Source organism: Zalophus californianus, chromosome 6, assembly GCF_009762305.2.
Source record: "Zalophus californianus isolate mZalCal1 chromosome 6, mZalCal1.pri.v2, whole genome shotgun sequence".
NCBI lineage: Eukaryota > Metazoa > Chordata > Mammalia > Carnivora > Otariidae > Zalophus > Zalophus californianus.
This window is the reverse complement of record NC_045600.1, coordinates 128984453-129011317: the sequence shown is the minus strand read 5'-3', so window position 1 is coordinate 129011317 and position 26865 is coordinate 128984453. Positions and strand designations below refer to the sequence as shown.

The 26865-nt window shown below is 44.9% G+C and overlaps 1 protein-coding gene across 1 annotated transcript in view; it reads right to left on the bottom strand.

Moving 5' to 3' along the window:
- The window catches only part of IGF1R (insulin like growth factor 1 receptor), a 289584-nt gene extending 263118 nt beyond the window's left edge, over window positions 1-26466 (bottom strand). The window contains exon 1 of the mRNA XM_035727932.1: window positions 26238-26466. Coding sequence (XP_035583825.1) covers window positions 26238-26331 — 94 coding nt within the window. The 5' untranslated portion in view covers window positions 26332-26466. The remainder of the gene's footprint in view (window positions 1-26237) is intronic.
- Between the last annotated feature and the right edge of the window lie 399 nt (window positions 26467-26865).

The following is a 26865-nucleotide window of genomic DNA, read 5'->3' as shown; positions in this document are numbered from 1 at the left end:
CCAGAAGTGTGGTCCTCCATGCGCTCTTGGAGCATACTGCAATGGCCATAGATTGCTTCCCTCTAAAGTTCCTGAACTGGAGAAAAATAAGTCCAACCCTGACTACTTAAATTTTTATGAGGCAGGTTTCCTGTTATTTGCAGCCATTTATATTCCTAAAGGACACATATCTGAAACAGAGTGATGATGTATAAGTACTGGGAAAATGGAAACAAAATTATCCTGGTTGGGTATCAGCCATTCTCTGCATCAAAAAAATCAGGAGAATTAACTGAAAAAATAATAATAAGAGCAATCAATGAATTGGGTAGATACAAGATAAATATACAAAATATCAAAGATTTCCTCAAACACAAGCAATAATCAGTTGAAAGATATAATGGTGAATAAATCCTTTAAAATATCCTTCCATATTAGCAACAAAAGTGTTAATTACCTAAGGATTACCCAAAAGGAAAAATATAAGTCCTCTATGACTTTCTATAATTTCTTAATTTTATAAATAGAAGTTGAATAAATGGAGAGCCATGAAATGTCCTTGAATGAGAAGTCCAAATATTTGGAAATGTTATTTTCCCCAAATTGATTTATCATCAATCACAACCAAAATCTAATGGATTTCTCCTTTTTTAGGAGGGTGGTGGAGATGCTTGCAAAAACAAAACAAAACAAAGCAAAACACACACACACACACACACATTCATCTGGAAGAAAGCACCTTCAAAAATTTTTAAGTGAGTGAAGATTCTTCTTAGAAGAGTATGTGTGATGAAGCTATCATTGTAAAATGACCACAACCAGCACACAGATTAGTGGGAAAAGACAGCTTTAAAACAGATCCCACAACGTAAAATATAGTCCAATGAGGAAAAAAATAAAACATCATCATGTTGGGAAAACTGAATAATCAACAGGGGGAGGTATCTCGTTTTATTTAAATACAAAATAAATCCTTGAAGCATTAAACAATTAAAAGAAAAAGATAAAACATAAAGTAGAATAGGCATGATTAAATTTGACTGATATTGACATGAATGTGAACTTTCTCAACAAAAGGATTAAAGACCATAATGAAGAGACTGCTATTCCATATTAAAATGAAACACTGGGCATCTCCATAAGTAAATAAACCAGGGGAAATATCCACCACAGAAGAGCATGGAGGGGGGAGACATCTTTATAACAGAAGGGTCTACACAAATCTAGAAGAATGCATTGATAATTAACCCAAGCGAAAAAAATGGGGAAAAAAGGAAAATGAAGATCCCATCAATAATTTTTTAAAAAGGAAATTAAAACAGTGAGACAAAAATTTTTAAATGCTAAATTTGCAAGGCTCAGTTTAGCATCTAACATTGGTGAAGAGTATGGGCGGCAGGCATTCCTGCCAGGAGCTTAAACTGGAGTTTTCTGGAAAGCAATTTGGCAATATTTACCTAGGATTGAAAATATGCACACTTTAAAAATTCTTAGTATTCCATACTTTCAACTTTTAAGAAGTTAACCCAAAGAAATAGAGTAGCAACAGTACACAACGATTTTATCACATGACTTTTAATGGCAAAAAAATTGTAAAAATGCTCAAATTTAGCAGTTACATAATTTTAATCATTTCATTAAAGACCATATTCCAGATGATAAAAATATAATGTAACAGACCAAAAAAAATCACAATGTGATGCTAAGGGGGGAAAATGAGGATAAAATGTGTATATAATATAATATCCATTTTATTTTTAAAAATATATATAGATATACATCTAAGTTTAGGGTAGAAAAAGACCTCAGGAAATTACAACAAAATATTAACAACAGTTCCCTCTAGACTGATTGACTAAAGATGATTTTTATTTTCCTTTTTACCTAACCATAGTTTCAGATTTTCCCCTAATAACCACGTATTACTATTATAATTTGAAAAAAGCAATAAGTGCAATAATTACAGGATAAGGTGGCAGGCAAATTTGTCCCTAATTAAAGGTTCATTGTTCATTAAAGTGGCAGGTTATCTCTGAAGAGGTCAAATATATGAAATGGTTATATTGCCATACGGACACATTATTGTTGAATCCAATTCCCAGAACTACCTGAACCCTCTCTTAGAGGACCCATATATGGGAGGCAATGGGCTCTCCGGGGAGCATAGTAACTAGAAGGTAGGAAAGCTTTGCTTAGATCGGAATCTTGACCAAGATCTTAGAACCCTCTGCACTTTCATTTCTTTAATGTACATATATAGAAAAACCACCATGTGCCAGGTCCCATGGACCCACATGAACACCGCTCTTGCTTTCATGGAGTTTACAGCTTTCCTTTCCAAAATTTTACTTTAAAGCAAGCACAACCCCTGTTTTGCCCTTTTGGCATGGGTGAGTATGATTTGATAACAAATTCTGTTCCAGTAAAAGAATCAGATTCATTTTACAGCAATAGTTTTAAAGTGTGTCTAAAATCCACTCTCCCCAAAAGCTGAGAACTTACCATTATGGCTTTTTTTATTTATTTATTTTTTAAATATTTTATTTATTTATTTGACAGAGAGAGACACAGCGAGAGCAGAACACAAGCAGGGGGAGTGGGAGAGGGAGAAGCAGGCCCCCTGCTGAGCAGGGAGCCCGATGTGGGGCTCGATCCCAGGAGCCTGGGATCATGACCTGAGCCAAAGGCAGAGGCTTAACGACTGAGCCACCCAGGCGCCCCTACCATTATGGCTTTTAAACATATAGATTTGCTAGAATCTATAGAAAGCATTCATATTTTGACCCTTCAGAGACCACCACCAACTTGTTCTGCCAATTAAACCTCTCAAAGCCCTCAAGATAGCCTTCACGAGACAAGAGAAACGTGCTCCACAGTTTTTACAAGTATTTTTGGAGAAAGTGCAACCACAATGGAAAGCTCACTGCATGAGAAGAAGAGGGAGCTCACTAACTTCCAGAGAGAAAAGATGGTGGCTTCAAACACACAAAATTCAAAACCAATCAGCAGAGCCTGATGCAAAGGGGGGTGTTTATCAAGAATGTGCACATCACCTATTTTCGCAGAATGAAGTGACCTCAAAAAGCAGTTGCCCATTTGCTAATTCAGAGCACCCAGCTCCCAAGAGCTCTGCACCATCAGCAGGAATTGGAAAGATTTCTTCAACAGCTCAAGGTGAGGCAGGAGGGTCTAACTGTGATTGCAGAGCCATGAACCCCGCCTGGAAGAATCCAGTATCACCATCTATTTAGTTACAAACACAGGTGTTTCCAAAGATGATATAGAAGGTCTTTCTGCTAAGAAAAAAGGAAGGAAAGAAAATAAAGAAGAAAAAAGAAAAAAAAACCTAAAAAGTTACACCCAGGGATTTGAGGGTTTTTTCCCCAATTTTTACGGTTAAGAGAACCCCCCCAAAAAACTACGGCCAAGAGCCCTGTTGTTCCCCCACTGGATGGGCAGTTAGGAAAGACAAAACAAAAAGTTGTCTCCTATTTATGACCTCTAGAAAGAGTGCCCCGGAAGACAGGTTGTTGCACCAGTATGTCAATTAGCCATACCAGGTAAAACCACATGTGCTCCAAATGGACCCAACAAGAACCCGGGAGAAGGGAGGCAACAGTGCCTTAATGCACCCCTAGCTGACAACACAGCCCAGCATCTCCAAAGAACAGTTACTGGGTTATACAATGGAAGCTGGACATTAGGATTTCCACCCAGAAATATTTGTGTTAGTCCTCATGAAGTCCCAGATCACGTATCACTAGATATCCTGCCGCAACTTCTTAGGCACCTGGATTTGGGGGTGGGGGGAGATGAGAGGGGAAGGGAATCTATTCACCACAGATGAAATGATTCTGAGACCAGAATTAGTCAACTCAAATCAAGACCACGTGAGTGGCCAAAACATCATCCCTTTAAGCTGAAAGCTTTTTGTATTTCTGAAAATGTTATGACTTTTATGACAAAATAGACCAGAATTTTCAAATTTTCAAATTTATTCAAAGGAGGAATAAAAGAGCACAGGAACATTTGGACTTGAGACACTTTTGCTGATCTACACTTTTATTTAACGAAAAGGGTTTGTTGGGAAAACGTGAAGTCTAACATTCCATCATCTTCTTGATTACTTTGGATCTTTATCCCTTGTTGCAGGAATCCTAAATATTCCCTCTTCTTTTATATGCACAAAGTGTAATTTGTACCTGAGTAGGTTTTTTAAAAAATAAATAAATAAATAAACGTTAAACTGTGAAGGAAACAATTGGCGTTGTTGAAATGGGTATGTACCCTGGCTAACTCACTGTTCGGTGGATTACATTCATATATATGCCATAAAGCTAAGAAAGAACCCAAAATTTAGCCTGTGCACTTACTTCTGTGCTGATTAAACTGAATGAAGTTCTTTTAACTTATCGCCTTCATACAGATACAGCCTATCCAAACAAAAGATCTCAAGAATTCTTTTGAAAGAGCCCAAACAAGAGCCTAAACTTGCAAAGCTATTTTTCAGAGCTCACTAGTACAACAACAGGAAGTAGAACTTCTGGGATGGGGATTTTGCTATTTATTTTTTCTTTCAATGGCTGCTTTTAGCCGAGGGGGGGGAGGGGGGGAGGGGGGGAGAGGGAGAGGGAGAGGGAGAGGGAGAGGGAGAGGGAGAGGGAGAGGGAGAGGGAGAGGGAGAGGGAGAGGGAGAGGGAGAGTCTACAGGCATTACAAATCCTGGAAGCTATGAATCAGGAAGTGGGAACTGGCTGATGCTAAAATGGCCAGCCTGAAAATCCTGGCTCTTTTATGTAGTCAAGTCTCCAAGGCCAGGAATTTCAGAAATCTTAGGCATTTTGTATTATTTTCTGAATCTTAAAAGAGCTGAGACTTGAGAGAGAAAGGCCAGAGAAAATTAACCAGTAAGTAAGCCCCTAGCCTCTGGCTTCATGCCCCAACCACCAGGCATACCTTGCCCCCATAATTAAAGGCTCAGTGGGAACTCGCTGTCTATAAATGGGGTTTTGTTTAAGATGCTGCTAAGTGAGGGGTGGGAGGGGGCTTGAGGCTGGTGATTTTGCACAGACAGAGCCTGCCCCCGCGCTTCAGCCTCCTCAGTCCTGCCCCGTGTTGAACCTTCGGAAGACTCACAACGCTGAACAGTTCCCGTCTCAAAACAGCCACCAGTTGATTACGAATAATGGTCACTTTTGTTTTCGGGAGAGACGCTACCTGGATAGATCCTGCTAAATCTGAGTAACAACCAAAGGTCCGTGGAGCAAAACTACATGAATGCGTGCAGCCATGCAGATTCGAGGGGATGCTGCTCTCATTTTAGATCACCTGTTTCAAACGGAGCTCGCTTTCTACAAAGACCACATTTGCATCAACCTGAGACACCCAACAAATGTCTGCACAGGAGTTTATTATGCTGATCAAGGGAAAAGCGAGTACTGTCATCCTTCTTCCAAAAGTAATAGCAACTAAATTCAGAAACTTATTCCTGTTCCAAAGTCCTAACAATCTGAATACCAGAAAGCTACCAGAGCTTGTAAAATATTCCCAATTATTTTCTCTAGATATCAAACATACCACCTCTACTAGCAAATTATATTAGATGACAGGTTTCTAAAAATGTTCATCTAGGTGGAAAGCAAAGGAAAAAAAGAAGGAAATAAAGTCATTTCTACTTGCTCCTGTCAGATATGATCATTTGGGAGGGCTTTTTTTTTTTTTTTATCCAGGCATCCCAGTAAGTGTGCCATAATCAAACAGGAAAATACAAACTGGAATGTGCAGAATGAGGGCTTGCACGGATACACTAGGAAGGGGCCACAGAGGACCCCCCAGACCTCTCATGTCTTCCACCAGATATTCATCACAACGTCCCCTAAAAGACTCTGGGTTATTTCACAAAGACCACTAGCCTCCAGTTTATAATATTTTAATTCAGCATAAATAAGAGAACTAGTCTTTAATAAACTCCTTTTGCCCTCAGGAAACAACCATATCCCTTAGCCTGGCCCCTGAAGACCCCCAAAACCGTTCCAAATTTGCCATCAGCCCCAGCCCCTCCCCCACTACTACCTCGATAAACCTTCTTCTCCCGTCTTTTTCTTCAAGCCCCACGACACAGTGTGAAAGTCCTGACCTCAGCCCAGCCCCACAGGTAAGAATATCGTTCTGGTCCGGTCCTCTAAGCACCTCTTCCATGAAGTCTCCAGGATCCCTCTGGGCATTACGATCTCGTCCTCAACTTCCACAGCCCTTCCCCAGCCTGCTCGTTCTGTTCTCATTCATAAAAGTGTCCTCATCCCAGCAGGCACGCGCTCCTTGCCCTCTCAACCACACCATGAGCTCTTTTTGAGGCAGGGGCTGCATTGTGCATCCCTGTCTACCTCCAGCAGGTCCCTGAATATCCAGGCTCTCCAACCTGTCTCTCTCTTCAGCTCCTACAAAACCAGATTCTCCCTATCTAGCTCAACTTAGCATCCCTTGGGCCCCTGACCTGCCCCTCTACCTTGTCTGCTCTGCAGCACAAGCAACACCAAATCCTTCTCCTCTCTTGCCCATGGCAGGCGAGTCCAAGTAGTATCATCAGCGCATGCTCTCACGAGCACCCTGGGCAGTACCAGTGGACATGCCCCACCACCCCTGCCAGGAGCCAGAGCACCCCTCTCTGCCCAGTGCAGCTTCCTCACCAGGCCGCCAACCTCCAGGCCCCACTCAGGGCACAGAGCTGGGACACCCAGGTGGCCGCACTGCCTGGGCAGATGCCCTGAAGTCTGTACGCCTCCCTGGCAGGGCTGCTGAGAGAACTAAGGAAAGGTGGGTATGAGTGCCTCCCACTGCCCTCAGGGGAGTCGGGGTGGAGTTCCCAGAGCCAACAAAAGTGGGGGGGGGTCCTGGAGTTCCTGCTGCTATCGCACTCGCTGCCCCCACATCCCGCTCCACCCACACACCTCTCCCTCAAACTTTCTCTCTGAGCTGAGAAGACTCCACAGCACCAGCCACTCACACGTGACCCTCAGGCAACTTCCCGACCCAGATGAGGAAAAGATGGCAAATCAGACCTGTATTCAGAGCCCAGGGAGGTTAAAAAAAAGGATCATGAATTCCTCACAGTTAACTGACACACATTCACTGAATATTCAAACAATAGTGGAAGTGAAGTTCAGGGAGGAAAGAGGAGGGGAAAACCTCACATGGGCTTAGAGGCCCTTCATTTGATCCTGTCTTGTTTTCAGGCAGAGGAGGCTCCCAGAAGCACATTCAACACTCCTTGCAGGGTCCAGGTCAGCAGGTAAAAGGGGCTAAAGCCGTCCTAAGGAAGCCCAGCCTGTCGGCAGCAACCCGCACGCAGGGATCCTCGCAGGCAGAAGCCTTAAGACTGTCTTTATCCGTCTCTAAACTGCTTGCAGGATTAACAAGAAGGCTTGATCGATACTGATTTTACCGTCATGGGAGTGACTCACCATTAAATCCTACCCAGCTTAAAACTCAGCTGTGAACAGAAACAAAACAACATAATAGCAGGGTCTGATTTAAAATAGCAAGTATGACTTGTAAACAGTTAATGCTTATAAACAATTAACAATCACCACCCCAGCCTTCTGCATTTGCCATGAAAGGAAGTACCAAGCAAGCACGCTGAAGCGGGCTACAGTCCTCCATGGACCCCCTCCCCGCCCAACCCACTATGCTGGAGTCGGGTTTACAAAATAGACCCTGGGGAAGTCGAGATGAGTGCCTTTGAACTGAATTCCATACATCCAATAGGTGTGTGCTCACCAAGGAACTGGCTTTCAAAAACTCAAAGTTAAGCTGTTCTGGAGTGTAATTCTCCTCTATGCAGCTACTGCAGAGTTTAAAAGCAGCAGCTTCTTTGTCCAAAAATGGGGGAAATGGGGTCATTTCCTGTGAGATTTCCCAGTAATTGTATTCCTCTCAAGCAGCATTCACTTTAAGAAAAGCAACGGGCTACACAGAAGACAAACTATACATTGCAAGCACTTGACCGGAGCATCAGAAGGCAAATGTGCTTAGTGCCATTTTTGAAAACATGCACTTTTAGGTACTGGACTCCACTGAATGGTTCAAAATTAATCTGTAATTAACTCTCAAAATTGGCCAAGAATTTATACATAAACAGAGTCCTGCTCTTGAGAAGCCTTAGCTACAGCTCATTCCTCCGCCATTATGCTAAAGACCTAAACCTGAACGGGATGGTAGCAGATGGTGGTGGGGCCTTGGTGAGGTGATGAGGTTTAGATGAAGTCATGAGGATGGGCCCTTATGATGGGGTGAGTGTCCTTAGAAGAAGAGACAGAGACCAGAACTCTCTAACTCCCTCCCCCGACCTCCCTTACTCTCTACCACATGACGGTACAACAAAATGGCCACTTGTACACCAGGAAGTGGGCCCTCATCAGACAGGGCATCTGCCAGCGCCTTGCTCTTAAACTTCCAGCCTCCAGAACTGTGAGAAATAAATGTCTGTTTTCTAAGCCATCCAGTCTGTGGTCATTTATGAGAGCAGCCCAAGCTGACACAGACATCCCCAGAGCTCTGTAAGAGTGCGTCACCAACCTGGGAAAAAGACACACACACACACACACACACACACACACACACACACACACACACACACACACACACACACACACACACACACACACACACACACACACACACACACACACACACACACCACTTGTCATGTGACAACACTGCCCACTCAGGGAAAGAGTGGTCACTTGGGCTTCTCACGCTTGCTTCCGAGATGCAGGGAAAATGCCAGTCCAACGTCCGGACCTGGATGAGCTGCGGCAGCCAGATTCCTCCCTCCCACAGGGCCCAGACCAAGAGGCTGCTACTCTGAATGGGGTGGAGAAAACTCTTTTTGCAGCCAGACAAGCTCGGCTACCTCCCAGTCTTGCTGGAATGGAGCAGGTCCAGGCCTGAGCCCTGACTCCTGGTTAAACTAGAGGGTGACAACTCAGTACAAAGAACCAGCCCCAAGAGCATCTGCTGGAATGGTGGACAGACGGACAGACCCGGCCTTTGACATGCACCACACGCCCTGTGCCACTCAGTGACACGCCCCTTGGAGCCTCAGTTTCTCCCTCTATAAGGCAAAGGCTATGGCTCTTCTTTTGAGATGCTCCCATTTTTGCCTACAGAGGTCAACCCCTTTCCTTTGGGGCTCCCTATGTAATGGGGGAGCCAGTGCGCAACAAAAAAAAAAAAAAATGAGTTGTGAAAACAAATGAAAAACTTCCAGTGTAATCAGGGAGGGAACCAAATATCTAAACAAATCTCTCTTTTGGAAAAATAAGGAAATGAAAAGCAATTACACATCACATGGCTGATTAGTAACAAACTTCATTTGTGACTACATGGCACGGAAGTCTGACTCCTGACTTACTTTCCCTGAAAGGAAAACAGTATCTGCGATACTCTCTCATTATGGAAAACAAACCCATCCCCAGTGATTCAGCCCAAATCGACATTTTTTTTTTTTTTTTTTTTTTTTTGGTGACCTCACAGGTCCTCTACTGTGCTCCCATAACACCTTCAACAGCTCCGGCTTGCCCCTTCCCCCATGGCCACCCTGGGCAGGCGCTGGTCTTCTCAAATCTGTCCCCCATCCCCCAACACAGTCTCACATGGTATATGCTTGCAGTTGAATCAATCAATAAGGTATTTTTTCTATTGTAGTAAAATAAATACAACATAAAATTTGCCATTTTTAAGTGCACGATTCAGCGCCTGAAAGTACATTCACACCATTGCATGACCACCACCACCACCATCCACCATGGAACACTTCATCCTGCAAAACTAAAACTCTAAACTGATCAACATCTAAGCTCCCTTTTGCCGCTCCCCCCGGTCCCTGGCAACCACCATTCTACTCTCTGTCTCTATAAATCTGACGACTCTAGGCACCTCATATGAGTGGAATGATACAGTATTTGGTTTTTCATGATTAGCTTATTTCACTTAGCAGGATGTCCTCAAGCTTCATCCAAGCTGTAGCCTGTGTCTGAATCTCCTTCCTTTTTAGGGCTGCATAATATTCCATTGTGTGTATACACCACATTCTGTTTAACCACTCAAGCGACGGACACTTGGGTTCCTTCCACCTTTTGGCCATTGCAAACTGTTATTTGCTGCTATGAACATGGGTATGCAACTACTTATTCAGCTCCATGCTTTCAATTCTTGGGGGTATATACTAAAGTAAGGTTGCTGGATAAGACTGCTATTCTACATTTAATTTTTTTAAAGATTTTATTTATTCATTTGAGACAGAGAGATACAGAGAGAGCATGAGCAGGGGAGAGGCAGAGGGAGAGGGAGAAGCAGGCTCCCCACTGAGCCAGGAGCCAGATGTGGGGCTTGATCCCAGGATCCTGGGATCATGACCCGAGCCGAAGGCAGACGCTTAACGACTGAGCCATCCAGGTGCCCTCTACATTTACTTTTTTGAGGAACTGCCATACTGTTTTCCACAGTGACTACAGCATTTACTCTCCCAGCAGCAATGCAGAAGCGTTCCAATTTCTTCACATCCTTGCCAACACTTGTTATTTTCAATTTTTTGATAATCGCCGCCCAAATGAGTGTGAAATGGTATCTCATTGTGGCTTTGATTTGCATTTCCCTAATGACAGAGTAATGTGGAGCATCTTTTTTATGTGCTTCTAAGAAATAAGTTTTAAACCAAAGGAATTAACTCCTCCTCAGAGAGCTTTTTTCACAAAAGAAAAGCACCATCACTTACTTTGAATTAAGTTGATTAAGTAGTTCGGATTCAAAATAACATTTCCCTTGGAAACATCACCATAGGTGATGGCCCCCCAGCAAGACCACCCAAGCCTACCTAATGAACTTTTGAAAGAAGACTATGCCTGAATCTCAATCCTGGGAAGTGAAGACCCTATATAACCCAAGGTTGCAGAGCAAGAGGGCAGTTCCTTCTTGCTGTCCCAGAGGAAGGCTCTCCAGCAAAACATTTACTAACCAGGTGACATTTCTTTTCTTTTCTTTCTTCTTTTTTTTTTTCTTTAGGAGAGAAAGTACAAGCAAGTGAGCAGGGGGAGGGGCAGAGGGGGAGAGAGAATCTTAAGCAGACTCTATGCCCAGTTGGAGCCCAACACAGGGCTCGATCTCACCACCCTGAGATCATGACCTGAGCTGAAATCAAGAGTCTGACGCTTAACCGACTGAGCCACCCAGGCGCCCCACCAGGTGCCATTTCTGCGCTAGCTTCCCACCCCCTGACTAAAGCCTTCTCTGGCAGTCCCTAGCCCCAGACTCTGGGGACTCCCATCTCTGCAAGCAGGCTTCAACCAATAAGGGGCACAGATTCTCAATTTTCCCCACTTTCAATCTAAAATATTTTAGTTTTTCTGGATACATACATTCGTGTTTTTCAGATCCTGCGCCCTTAATTTTGCCTGGGGATAGCACTCTCAGCCCCAACTACTCATGCCTTTGACCAGGCAGATCTGGTTCTTCCCTAGAAGGCCACTTGACCCCTAATTACCTGGCTGTCTCTGAGGCAGGACGAGTGCTGGGAAGTACACTGTTCACACTACCATGTGAATGACTCATTTCTGTCATTTGGCCTGACACATGGGCTTTTGGGGGATCCAAACAATCCCTCTCCTAGAGGAAAATGTTTCATGCCCTTCGACAGAGGCAGAGGGGGTATTAGGAAGAGAAACTCAAGGGAAGGAGGCGCACTTCCCAGAGACAGAGAAGCTGGATAGAACACTTCTGAAACGCCTCTAGGTATAACAAAGCTAGAGAATCTTGATGTGAAGGTCAGAAAAGGCAAATGTCATAAGAGCAAAACACAGGAATCATATACAACCAGGAGGGCATCAGTTTTAAGTAAACAACTTCTAATGTATAAATCTTCCATCCTTCATGACAATGACAGCTAACCCCTAATGTCCATGGCAGACACTCTGTTCTAAGGGACTGATGTGTATTCACTCATGAACACATGTAACCATCCTCCGAGATGGGTGTCCTTATCATCTTCCGTTTTACAGATGAGAAAGCTGGGGCAGAGACGGTAAACCAGGTGTCCCAGGAACAGCACAGCTGCAGACTTCTTGTTTGGAGAGGTTCCAAGCTCTATTTCAAATCTCAAAATGGAACCTGGACCATCAGCCACGACTGGGGGAGAAAGCATCTGGAACATGGCAGAAGGCCCGCTTTGCAGATGAAGAAAACACAGACCAGTTGAGGTACGTAGGCTCTACTTGCTCAAACAGGCAGAAGATGATTTAAAATTCAGAATTCACTATCCTGATAGCAGAAAAGTAACGCAAAGTCCCCCGGGGCCACATGATGTCACCCTCCCAGGAAGCCTCCTGCTTTACTGTGTTTTATAATGTTATTTGTCCAGTGAAAACAGTTTTGGTCCTAGAACAGGCAGCACGAATCTCTGCGCACCAACTGCGCGCTAAGGACTGGCAACTGCTTCTCATCGAGAACTACAATGTGCCCAGTCGAGTTAAAAACATAAATCAACAGGAGTTAAAAAGCACCAGTAGCAAAGCCCAGACCTGGACGCAAAGTTGGCATCCTCTTTCAAACAAATCATTCCTCATTCCTCTCAGCCTGTGCGGTGAGGGTTGGAAATAGCCCTGCAAGATCTGCCAGCACTGCTGGGGGGGAGGGGGGGCAGGTACGGGCTCTTCCCCGACCGTCCCAACCACAGGAAGCCAGGGCCAGGGCCAACTCAGGTCCACCTGACCCAGCTCAGATGGAAACAAGGGTCATCTCTCACCTGGCTTCCCACAGCACCCTTGGTGAGGAACGTGAGAGCGCTCCCCTGGAAAGGTTTTGCTACGAGAGGAAGTCTGGAGGCTGTAGGACTCCCAAGGTTGTAGCACCGGTCCTTGACCTTACCAGGTACCCCTGAGGCCCCTGATGAAGGTAAGTGCTCCTCCACAGGAGCTTTTCTGAAGTCCAGGGCGGCAGTTTCCAAAGGGCTCTGCTACGTCAACTGCCCCACTGGGGACTGCTCCTCAGGGGTCCCCCTCATCCTCACCTTCACTGGTCTCCCAATCCTGACCCCATCAAGATGCCAGAGCAGCCCCCCCAACACCCTTCCACCAGTCCACTCCAGTGCTCAAAAGGCTTCAAAGCTCCCCACTGTCTACCCATCACCGAGTCCCTTCACGGATACACTTGGTTCTATGGCCCGGGTCCCCCCTGCCCAGTGTGCACCTCCACCACAGCTCCCATGGGCCCTGCCCTCCTGGAGCACTGTCCCCTGGAACCCTGAGTCAGACTCCCTAAAGCCTTCTCAAGTTCCTCAGCCGCTCATGAGCCCCTACAGCTCACACACTTCTCCACAGCCTCAGTCAGCTGCCATAATTAAGCACTGAACACATGTGCCTGGGACTGTTCACCAGAATTTGACGGTCCCCAACTGGAGAGTAAGCCCCTTGAGAGAGAAAGCAGCACACGTTTTCCATACGCTCTCAGAGGAGGTGAGGCCATTGCGGGCCTGATGTCAAAAGCAGGGCTTTGTAAACTCCCCACCGCCTACCTTGTACCTCTATTTTTTTTAAAGATTTTATGTATTTGAGAGAGAGCACGAGGGGGTAGAGGGGGAGAAACAGAGGGAGGACAAGCAGACTCTGCACTGAGAGCGGAGCCCAGTGTGGGGCTCAACCCCAGGACCCTGAGATCATGACCTGAGCCGAAGTCAAGAACCGCATGCTTAACTGACTGAGCCACCTAGGCACCCCCGTCCCCTCCTCTTTAGATGGGATATAACCTTGAATGTAAGGATCCACAGGAGCCAGCTGGGTTAACTTAAAGACAACTTCTCTTGTGGCTCAGAGATGCAGCCTGTTAGTGGTTCCAGAGGCTGAGCTGCGGCCTGGACTTCATGAGCTTAAAATTGCACAGGGCATAAGGGAAAGGAGGTCCACCCTTGAGCGGTAATGCCCGGGGCTGGGGCTGGGGCTGGGAAGAGAGCCGGAGCGCAGAAGCCCCTGCGAGGGGCCAGCAGGGCCGCCAAGGCCTATGGAAAGGACACAGATAAAACCAGGTCTTTGTTGGATGCTTTCGACCTGCTGATTCTGCTAGGCATCTCAGCTACGTTGGTGCTAATCCTCATATCATCCCAAATAGCCCGAACTACAGATGGGGCCACGGAGGCCCATAGCTCCCTTCCCCAGAAGCCTCCCTGCATCAGAGAGAGGGAGGCAGAGGTGTTTGAGCAGACGGGGCTTCAAAGGCACTGCTCCGCACACGCAAACCCCACTGACACAGGCAGATGAAAGGCAGGTGCTGTACTGGCTTGTCCTGGTGAGTTCACACCCACCCTGTTGAACATTCACATGGCAACTTTACAAGATACTCTTTTACAAGGTATGCTTGAAATTAACATGCCAGGTTCAAATGATTATGTTTACATTTTCTGTAAGAAATATCCCGCCTCACCAGTCTCCTTGGGAGCACGAAGCTGTTAAGGATAATTTCTTAGGTGTTAATTAGTTTCAGGAGTCCTCTTCGCGCCATCCTAGACAAATAAACTTCCAGGGCTGGGGCGGGGGGCAGTCAGGGAGCTGACTCTACCTTCATTGGTTCCACAATGAGGCCAATCAAAGGCCTTCGCCAAAGCCCAAAAGGAAAGGGGGCACTCAAGGGATGAGGGGCCTTTACGATTGGCTACCGTCCCTGTCAGGACCCAAGGCAAAAGCTTACTGGCCTCACCAAGAAATCGATGCAAGAAACAGAAGCAAATGTCTGTTCACAGTATTTCTGCTGGTTCCAACCAGACCTTCCAAAGACCTTCAGCTCTTTCTCCCTTGTATCTTAGGATCTGAAGGCTATAAAGGTCATGAGAAGTGACCTAGGCCTGCCCTGTGATTCAGGAGAGCAAGTGGCCAGCATCCACCTGGCCCCAAGACTCCACCCAGGTCCTCCGCATCAGGCCAGGCCTGGACCACAACACAGCTGAGCCCAGCCTGACCGCCTGCCTTCAGTCAAGCACCCAGTACCACCATGGTTTACATGTGGCCCACTACCAACAACTGGTGGTGATGAATGACTCACTAAATCCTACCTGTAGGGAACTTATGGAACAAGGCCTCCCTCCACAGGGATAGACTCACAAATAGCCTTTCCAGGAGTTTTAAGGTTTCTGTTCACCTCAGTGTGCAAAAAGCCTGATGAAAGAAAGACTTTATTTTTTTAAGATTTACTTATTTTAAGAGTGAGCAGGAGGGAGAGGGAGAGCCAATCTGAAGCAGACTCCATGCTGAGCGCAGAGCCCAATATGGGGCTTGATCTCACAACCCTGAGATCATGACCTGAGCTGAAACCAAAAGTCGCTCAAATGACTGAGTCATCCAGGCACCCTGAAAGAAGGATTTTAAAGATAATTTTTTTGCTTTCAAGTTCTACATAGTAGTGACTAGGACGGTAAAATGTTTCCAGTGGCAGAGCTATAATGAAAAGATGATGAATTTGTTGTAAAGAGTGCTTCCAAGTGAATGGGAGGGGGAGGGGAGAGGGGATTTACCCCCTAAGAAGTCTTCTGTTTGAGGTCGTCCTATGTGCCAGGCACCGGGCAAGGTACCATCATCCCCCTCCCCAACCACTGGGAGGAACAATATGGGGGCAATGTGCTAACAGAGCTACAGAGTGTCACGGGACCACCCTGCATGCACAATCCAGGCCATCAGAGAGGGTGAAATCGTAGCTAAAGCTTAAAGAAGTTTTCCAGAGGGCAAATTGGTAACATAGTTGTTTTAGGCAGAGGGGCTTTCACCTGCCAAGGCAAAGAGACTTGAATGAGTACAGCCTGTTTGAGAAAGAGCTGAAGTTGTTCAAAACATCTGAGATGATGGCACATTGCAGTCTTCTCTCACACAGCCAAAGAAATGATTTCCAAATTAAAAATAATAAAAAGCAATCACAGGGAAACGAGTCTAAAACTTCCGAGATGTAAAGGGGAATAACCATTATACACTAAGTGTCATTGCAGCTAAGGAAGTGAGAAAGCAGATTCTCAAAATACCAAAAAAGCATGAAACCAAATACAGAAAAACACCTAACAAACTGCATCTGATGTGAGACGTAACACCAGTAACTGAAGTGTCCATTCTCCATTAGGAGCTCTGACTGGCGAACATGCTAACTACATAAAATTGCCCAAGGCAACACCTATAAGAATGAAAAAGTGTTACCACATATTTCAGTACAGCAATGGGAAGTAAATCTTGCTTTATTTTTCAGAATGACTTAGTAGGGTTTATTTTTTTTAATCTCTAATCTCAAAAGAAATATTTTAGAACCTTTTTATTTATTAAAGTCCTGTAGAAACATCTTCCACTCTGAATTGTGAAAGGTATGCTAGATACAACAATTCTGCCAAAATTGTTTACAACAGTTAGGAAGACCCTAATTGTAGCTAATTCTTAAAGGAGTTGGCTGACACAGTACAGCAATCTTAATCCAAAACCAATGGTTTCTACAGAAGCCTGCAGTCCCCACATTTTCCTGCAATTGGTTCCCAGGAACGAAGCCAGAAGGAAAAATCTAAGGGTCCGGGGAGTGTGGGGGGGGGGGTGTCGGGAGGGAGGAGGAGATTGCTATCTCCATCCTTGGGGCACCCGCTCAGTTAAATCAGTACCAAACAGGCTGAATTTCTTTTCTGGCCACTAGGTGTCGCCTATGCATTAGTGAGGTGGGCAAAGCACACACTGGACACTTCAACGGCACTGGCAGAAATGGGTAACTGGAAGAATTAGGGGAGAAGACACAATGAACAGATCTCTGAAGTCAAAGGTGAACTATAGGGGTTTACCACTGTTTGCTGAAAAAAGGTAAAATCATACTACTGAGCTTTAACAAGCCAAATGCATCTTGTTAAGCACTTTAACAAAATTTTTATTGTGGAACATTTATTATAGGTCAGGCTTTATATCCATCACATGTCAGTGACAAGGGCAGTCAAATATCTAGTGTGTCCTATATTTCTGGCACTATCCAAACAACACCTCTGTTCAAGAATGTCACATCCATAAGAGCAATAACAAGCTGAAGTCTGAGGGGCTTAGTATATGTTAGCCTCTGTTCTAAGCACTTGCGTGTCACTTAATTTTTATAAAAAATGTAGTAAGTAGGTTCTACTAAAATGACAGTTTCACAGACAAGGAAACTGAGACACAGGAAGATTAAGTAATTTGCCTGAGATCTTAGCTACTGAGGAGCTGAGATTCAAAGCAGGCTCTTTGGCTCCACTGCTCTTTACAGCCTCATAAAATGACAACAGCTCAGGTACAAGACAAAACAAACCACCACTGTTAACCAGCACAGTAGTGGTTATGAACTCAAAAGGAGTAAGGGGGAAGTTAGGTCTATAGAAGTTAGAGTAATCTGAAAAGCTTCATGAAGGAAGGGGAATCCGAATTAGAAATGAAAGGATGTCATCTCAGATCTATTAAAACCACAGAAAGGTATTGGGGGAAATTAATTCCACCTTTAGATAGCTACCATCTGTGGAGCACCAGGGTGGTTCAGTGCATTAAGCGTCTGCCTTCGGCTCAGGTCATGATCCCGGGGTCCTGGGATCGAGCCCCATGTCAAGGTCCCTGGCTCAGCGGGAAGTCTGCTTCTCCCTCTCCCCCTGCCCCTCCCCCCTCTCATGCTCACACGCTCTTTCTCAAATAAAAAATCTTTACATAGCTAACATCCTGTCCCTACTTTATAGATCTGAAACCTAGAGATTTTTAAAAATAAAAACTCCATTCCCCAATGTTTCTGACTTTAGTTTTCTAAATATATTAGAAAATATTTTTATGTTGTTAATGAGAAAAGGAGAAAACTTCCCAATTACGTGTCTACATTTCTGTTGAGACTCAAAAAAGTTAAATACTTGTTCCGGGGTCAAAGACCTAATTGACAACAAAGAAACCAGAACCAGGTAACTCTTCTGTGCTCTAGAGTAGCACCTCCCACTATTCAGTAAGGGTGGCAGGGGAGCAAAAAGGAAAAACATTCCAGACCATGAACGCAGCAGGAACAAAACCATGGAGACAGGAATGGCATGGCTTATTAACCTCAGAGCTAAAGCATGGGTGTTGAGGAGTGCTGGGAATTAACATAGGATCCCTACAGCAGAGTCTTACTAAGAATGTATCACAGCCCAGTATGAGGAGCCTTGGACTTGATTCTTGGACCACTGTGCAGCACCACAAAATGCACAGGCTGACAATTTGAGGCTGGCCAATCCATCAAACCAGAGAGAGGGCACAAGAGTCAAAGTGGCTCAGAGGCCTGCAGAGCATCTCCTCGGAGAGATGATGCAGGCCTGGCCTGGACCAGGGTGGAGCCGGAATCAGAAGCAAATCTGAATGATTTCAAGGGACTCAGTAAGGTAGAAAGGAAACATTCGCTTAACAGTCTCCCCAGAAAAGAATGGGTTGAAGAACTAAAATTTAAAAATCCCATCCTGATCCAACATTCACTGTTGGAAATCTTATTGAGGTACATGTTAGAAAGAAAATCCCAACTATATCTCCCAAACATGTAAAGCAATTGATATCAAAAGAATTTCCTGTAACCAAACTATACCATAATGTTGTGACCTAACATATGCCGTGAACTCATTATCTGCAGAAATCAGACAACAGAGCGAAGGAAAGCTGAACAGCAGATCTTCCTCTGTCACTGGTCTCTTTGTTCATTTGTTTTCATTGCAATCTGTGCTTCTCTTTCAAATCCTGAGTCTGTGAGCCTGTGTATTATCCCACAATTACGAGACCCAGGAAAAAAAAGATGGGGAGAATAAATTTAGGACAACACAGATAAATCTGAGCACATCTGATGAAGACTTTACAATCTAAATAAAGCTAATGACTTAAAGAACTGTTTGCCACCTGATAACGCAGATGGTTCATGGACCTCACACCTTGGCTTTCTCTAGGCTTCCTACTTTTTTCCAGAAGTTATTAAAAGTCACTCAGATACTTCAAATTTGGGGAAAACTGTTATGCATAAACTCATCTCTCCCTAATTATCATCAGACTTCTGTTCCTTAACTATTCACTAAAGCTTTTAACTAAAATTTGCCTAACCCAAATTGGTGCTATCTCATTTACTTAGTCAAATATGTATTTCCAATATCAATTTTAGAGAGACAAACCACCCACTGACTATATTTTTACAGGAGAGGACAAGCTGAAAGTAGGCATCGAAAATATCTCAGGAAAATTTAAAAGTTCTGCTCTATAAAACATTTAAGCTTTAAGGCTGTCAAAATATATTTGTTCTCCCATGTCAAGAGTAATTTAAACAGCAGTATGCATACACCTGAATTACCAAACTGACAAATAATCCCAAAGCCGGTTTAAAGAAAGTTAGTGCCAGGTTAAAAAGAAAGTAGCCATACAAAAGTATACAAGACAGAAACAATAACGTATTTAAAACTGTCAGAATTTGAATGAATGGAATGGAAACACAGACACACAATTTTGCATAGCATTTTTATTATATAATTATTACTGAAGTAGATGCCTGTCTTGTTAAGGGGGCTAAGAGAGTGAGGAGTGAGATAAAAGAATAATGTTTCAACCATCATCCCCTTTCCACTGCCCCCACCCCACCCCCACCGCCAAGACCTTCTGGACCAGGAATAGAATACTGCTAAAGTCTTTAAATATAAATGCTTCTTTAAAAAATCCAGACTATTATAATGTAAGCAATTTAAGGCAGGCATGGCTCTCTCAGCAATATTTGGTGGCACCAGTCATATGCATCCCCATGTGACTAAGCCACCAAACTATTTCAAATAAGAAAGTATGAGCTGCAAGACCATCAGCCACCCTATGTGGGCAAAGTCACTCAGCTCCATGGACGCATCCCCAGCAACTTACAAAGTAAGCCATCACCAGCACTAACCAAGGAGAGGATAAATATGAAAATAAAGTCAGTCCCCATATCCCTACTTACTTTTCCCAGTCATAAATAACAGCAACAATACACTGTAAAAGTTATGGCAATCGTAGGCATTCATCCATTATAAAAGAAGCTACTTTCTGTTATGTTCCAGTAAGATCTGAATAGCAACCTGTAAGTTTAAAAATTCTTTGTAGTCAGGGCACAAAAAAGAAAGAAAAAAATGAAAGCCTTGCTTACTAGTTTGTTTCTTTAGTGTTCTCAATAAATATAGCAAGTGATTTCTATGGTTTGACTCATACCTTGAAAAATGTATGCAAAATAGTTTATGGTATCAGAATGAATTTTTAAACTTAAAGACCTGAGTCCAATAAGTGTTCAACGTGTATTTACTGAGAAAGCTCATGGAGGGGGAAAAAAAAACTATTTCTCAATTCAATAAATATCAGTATTTCCTTAAGATTTTGAAATGAATCAATTGCATAAGCCATCAGTGAAATTGGCATAACTGAAAAAAAGTAGGGATATCTTCAAAACTGATATCTGGGACTTTACAACATGAGGAAAATGAACGCTTTCAAAGTCGAAAACAATGTAGTCTTCGAAAGTTCAAAAGTCTCAAAATCAAAGGTATTGTTACCATTGTGAGTCAAAAAAAGGCCATCAAAATTTAACAAAAGAAACAAACTTCATCATGCCAAGGGAATATGTATCTATTGCCGGAACAACCTAACTTGTTTTTCAAGATCTTTTACTAATCATTTTATACCAAACATTTGCCCTTTTCTCAGAACAAATCAGTTTTTACCAATCCTTGGAGGTGGGAGGGGGAGGGGTAATACATCCCTCAAAATTTTAATCTTTCCAAATACTGAAAATCAGTTATGCTCCCCATATGTCAACAAGTCTCAATGTGCACAAACATCAGGACTGTTGCATGTACCACCCCCCCACACCTCGAGTTTAAGCCAAATCATATCTTTACAGGTAACAGGAAAACCTGTTATTTTCAAGGGTTGGGGGGGAGGGTAGGGGTCAGAGTGCTTCATTCATTATTCACTTTGTTGTCTTTAGAGTGTTCAGAATTTTCCTTCAGAACAATCTCAGAGAAATCAAGAAACTATACCCCAAGCATGGGTGCAACCATTATATATTTAGTACAATTCAGAGGGCATCTCTTGGACTCAGATAGCATCTGTCATAGGTTGGCTAAGAAAAGCTGTTCAAAGCAAGTTGGCACAGATACCCCTTTGTATGATTTTTAAATGAGTTGTGAAAACAAATCGAAGTAACTCACAACCCAGAGAGAAACATGGCTTCTACTTTTTAGGATTAAAAAAAAAATTCAAGATTTAATTGCCTCCTCAATCTTCTTACCCCTTCACACCTTTAAAAACAGCAAGTTCTTTTAAATTATAAAGCCTTACAATTTAGAAAGTTTCCTAATAATTTCCAGAAAGCTAAGCAATGCATAAATCCAGAACAGTTCCATCTCCCTTACAACTCAAAACATGCTGTGCAGCCTTCATGGACACACCTGTAACTCCTAAAGTTTTGGCAAAAGGTAACTGCAACACTCCATACTTTTCATCACAATTGTCATAACCAATGTTCTCTCAAAGCAGCGAGGCTGAGCAAAGATGAGTGAATGTGTCCTATGTGTCATGGCCTGCCATGCCACTGCAGTAGGAGGTAGTATGTTAAGGTGGCAAAAATGGTACAACACAGGGCTTGAGAAGATTCAGCAACCCTGGTTTACTTGTAGATTACATGTTTTTAAAGAGCCTTTAAAGGGCTGTTTGCTGTCGATTTGAAAACTGCCTATCCTGTGTTGAGGCTAAAAAAGATCTGAATGTCCAAGCAACTTTGTTTCATGAAGGAGTTTATAAAATGCCCCAAGGGCAAAAGCAAAGTCGTCTTTCTTTGTAAGCTTACGCATTGCCTAGCACAGGGTCCAGCTTTCATACAGAAGGTGCCCAATAAGTGCTGGTTGGATTTGGTTGCTTCTCGAAGCACATTTTCACAAAACAAATGAAACCAGATTTAAAAGGAAGCTACTGTCCCTTGGGGGCTCCCCTTGGCAAAACTCTAAGGCAACAAGTGAAAATGATACAGTTGATTTTCATCACAGCCCTGATCTTGCAACAATAAGGACAGGAAACATTTATATTAGTAAACTAAGCCTTAGACAAAGACCAAAAACAAAAGTAAACAACAATTATTCTCTACGTCTTTTCCTATTAAAAGGCCAAGGTAAACCTGGAAAAAGGCATAACTGTTTAAAAACAAAATTGCCTTTGCTCTATTTTTAAATCTTTTGTTCCATGAGAATTTTTAAATTTAAAAAAATTACTGTATGCCTGCAACCACCGCTCTCTCTTACAAAGATTCTGTTTCCTGCTCAGATTCTGGAGCTTTTTAGAAAATAAAATGAGCAACAAAGAAAAACCCACCACATTCAACCTCAGTCTTCACTACCAGAGTAGTTAATATAGGATGTCAAAAAAAAAAAAAAAAAAAAAAGTGGAAATTCTTTACCACCTTAAAACAGTACATTATTTCTTTGTTGGAAAACATATGTAAGAAAACTGGAAATACCAAAAAAGCCAGCCAGACCCGGATCCTAAACTTTAATCTTGGAAAAACCAACTTCGTTTCAGATGCAGTGAAGGATTTTACTGTCACAAATCTGACTTTCACTAGCATTTGTGTTTCTTTAATCCAACCCCCTAATCCTTAACTTGAGCTATGCAGAACCAAGATTTTTTTTTTCCTTCTCCATGTCTCCTGTGGCCTTGAATCCCTGCTGCTGACAGAGCATCAGCCATCGGTTTGTTATACTGCTATAGGGCATGGATCTGAAAAATTCCACAAATAAGAAAGAGACAGACACCAACCTGCTGGACAAATTTACTTAATAATTTTAATCTAATCTCTATGTTCAAAGGAACACAACGCATTCTTGTCGACCTCTGCACATCTCTACCAAAAAACACAACAGGTTTATTGGGATATCGTTCGCATGCCATAAAAGTCACTAATTTAAAGTGTACAATTCGATGGGTTTTAGTGCAGTGTTGTACAACCATCACCACCATCTAATTTTAGAACACTTTCATCACCCCCAAAAGAAACCCCATACCCATTAAGTCACTCCCTGTTCCCGCCTCCCCGCCCCCTACACAACCACTAATCTACTTTCAGTCTCTATGGATTTGCTTATTCTGGACTTCATATAAATGGAATCATACAATATGTGGTCTTTTGTGATTGACGTCTTTCACTTAGCACTTTGTTTTTAAGGTTCTTCCAGTCAACCTTAGCATATTTCTTAAGGTTGGATTTTTCTAATCCTTCTGACAAATCAAACATATAACCTTTTAAACTCCAAATCCTGACCCACACCCCATCCCTACTCAAAAGTACCATTTACTTGCTAGTCCTCTCTACAGTCTAAACTATAATTTGCTATTTAGGTTCTTTCCAAACTTCTTATTCTGTGCTCTTCCTCTGGTAATAAAACACCAACTTCTTTAAACACCAACCTTTCACATACCTATATTTCTCTGACAAGAGGATATAACTGTGCCTGGGGCAGAAAGATGACTGAATCCTTTTAATGAGATGGCCACAATCTGTTTGAAGTGAATATGGATTTTTAAAAAGAAGAGGAGGAAGAAGCAGCCATCAGATGATCTACTACTCATAACTTCCAAGACTCCCTTCTTTAGATGCTCTGTTCACATTATGTTGATACAAAACACACATATCTGCATGACTTCATCTGCCTCAAAAACTTCTAAATCTAAGTTAAAGGTTTAAAAGAAAATCACCCTACTGCTGTAGGTTTCAGTGTTCAAAGAGGAAACACTAATCCTTAAATATGCCAACACAATAGGAACCAACACCATCCCAATTTTTATCACTATCCTAGACAGCCAAAAGAATTACCTATCTCTGATTGGATTCAGTACTTTACTTCTATCAGAGTTAAGTCTTCTACCACCTTTCTGACTAAAAAGCGAACACATGCTAACACTGAGCTTATCATTTTCTCCCGAAAACTTCAGAGCTGTGGGAAGGAGCAGACACTGAATGAGGACTTGGACCAACCAAATGGGGAGTCAAGAGTGCCTTCTGGCCATCCATCAGGTTTTCAGGAACCAACGATTTTCAAGGGATCCTTGAGAAAAAAAACTTTGGTCTCTCAGTAGCATGAAAAATGCCCCTTCTCCTCCTGTTTTCTCAAGAAAGAACTGCCTTTCACAAAGAGCATGTTTTCATGAAGATCGCTCCAAACAAGACATCCTATTTTAAAATGCCCGACTCCTTCCTCAAGAAGCAAGGCCATCATTGCTGTTGTGAATTTCAGAACTTACTAACGTTAAATAATAAATCTAGAGACACTACACACTTCGGTAGCATGCCATAAAAATTGATTAGCTCTCCTGTGTCTTCTAAACTGTGTTTAGCTTTTAGAGGCTAGAAACCCTCTTCTGCCCACCCCACCCCCCAACCAAACACCATCTGTAATCCTTAGAAGGGAGCCGAAAGCCTTTCGTCCAATCCAGTGAGCTCAAAGTTTAGAAAACAAAGAGCAGGAGAGCTCAGATTTGTGGAAGGTCCGGCCTCAATCTGCGACTTACTCCATGTAGTAAACACTAGTTCTTTATAAAAAAAATCTCCTCTTACTCCATCATGGACTCATTTCTTACAAGACACTTAAGAAGGGTTTGTTTACACAAACAGCCTTTCCGAATCGCCCCCGTGAGGGGGCCAGACCGCCCCCCCCCGCCGCCTCCCGGTTTCCCCCCCTCACTCTTCAAGGCTCGGTCGTGATTTTTTCAAAGTTAATTGGCACCACCTGCATACCCTCGGCAAACATTACTCACCAACACGCCCTCACCGTTCCCAGCCCCAGTTCTCCGACTGCATTGAAACTTTCGTCGTGTTCAAATTATCCTACCATCGCGACTATGCTAGGAAACCACGTTTCAATCTTTTGAGTATGGAACCCCCTCCCTCGCCTCCCTCCACACACCGTGGGGCCCTAAGTTCTCCCTCCCTCCCCGCACTTCCCTACCCCTACCCGACGCTATCAAAACAAAAGCTATCAGATTGCAAGCGATAGCGAGCGTGGAGCGATATTGCTTATTAACTTTGCACAAAGGAAGCGCGGGGCGGGTGGGGGGGTAGGTAGTGCCACACAACTCCGGCCACAAAACCAAGGCGAGGGCTCTGCGCTCGCAAAACAAAACACCCTCCCGCCCACCTCCCCCGCTGCCGCAGACCCTGGCGCTCCTTAAACCACGGCGCACGACACCTCTCGCCAGGGCCAGGCGCCTAGGTATCCCCGAGCGGCCGTGTGGCGACAGCTACAGCCCCGCGTTGCGAGCACGTGTGTGGAATTGCACGTCGACTCGGACCACACACCCACTCCAGCACAGTCGGATGCTGACCGACCACCCCCAGCCCCGCCAGGAGGAGGAGAGGCGTCTACCCGCGAATAGCAACTTGGTTGAAGAAAATCCCAGAACCCTCTGAACTAGTGGCCCAGACTCACTCCCCGGAAAAGCCAGACTGATGTAGAGCCCCCAACCTAGCTGTTTTCCGGGCGGGGGGTGCTAAGCGGGAACGCGCCCCCCAACCCAAGCGGCACAGGGCAGCCGCGGGAAGCCGAAGCCAGGGGCAGGTAACCCGTCGAAGATCGGGTGAAACTGACGGGAAGGGAAAGGCCAGAATCCCAAAACGCCCGAGGGGCCAAGCACGTTGGCAACCAGAGGCCGCGCTGGGAGGTTTGGAAACGTGTCCTGGGGCTGCGGGGCCTCTCCGCCGGGCGCCTCCCCCTGGAACGCCACGGCCGGTGGGCTCCCCGAGCACCGTGTGTGCCCCAGCAGCAGGGGCCCCGCGCCGCCGCGGGAGCTGTCACCGCCGTCTGCGCGCCGCGCGGGGGCCAGCTTTCTGTGCCGAGTGACCCGCGCACCGGGAGGGGGGTGAGGTGTGGGTGGCGGGGCCCGGGCCGGCGCGAACTCCCCCGACGGAGTCCCAGCGCGGGCACGAGCGCAGCGAAAGACAACCGGCCCGCGGGGCAGGGCTCTCGGGACAGCGAAAGAGAAAGCCCCCGAGGCCCTTCCCGCGCGAGGGTGCGCTGAACCGGGGCCCCGGGGCCGCTCCGGCCTTCTGGCCGAGCCCCTCCGTACCCCGCCCCGCCGCTCCCGAGCCCGGGGGCCCGACAGCTGCGACGGTGGCAACTCGGGTTTCGCAAACAGGGCGCAGCCCCTCGGAGGAAAAGTTCCCGCAGTGGCCGCGGGCGGCGGGCACATACTCACTTTCTCCACTCGTCGGCCAGAGCGAGAGCGCGGCGGAGAAAAACAGGAGCCCCCACAGCGAGGTCGGGGACCCTCCTCCGGAGCCAGACTTCATTCCTTTTATTTGGGACGAAATTCCCCTCTCTCAAAAAAAAAAAAAAAAGGAAAAAAAAAGGAAAAGGAAAAGGAAAAAAAAGAAAAAAACGGGAAAGAAAAAGTCTCAAACTCAGTCTTCGCCCCCTCCAAAAACAGGGCGAAGGAAACAATACTCCAAAGGCGGCGCCGGCCAGGGACCCTCCGGGTGCGCGGAGCGGGCGGGCGGCGGCGCGGGGCGGCCCCTCAGCGCCGGCAGCCTCGGCCCAGGGCTCGGCGGAGTCGGGAACCCGAGGCGCGCCGGGGCGGGCTGTCGGCGTCGTCGGCCTCCATTTTCAAACCCAGAGAGGCAGGAGGGGGGGAAAACTGCACAGAAAGGGGGCAAAGCCCAAATTGGTCTCGGCGAGGAAAAACAAACCCGACCCCAGGCAGAGGGGGAGGCTGTCCGACACCCGAGCCTCCGCGGCTGGAGGGCGCGACGCAGTTCGCAAGATTGCCCCGAAGTCCGGGTCGCGGGCGAGGCCGGCCAGGGGCAAAAATGCGAAGTAAAAATGAA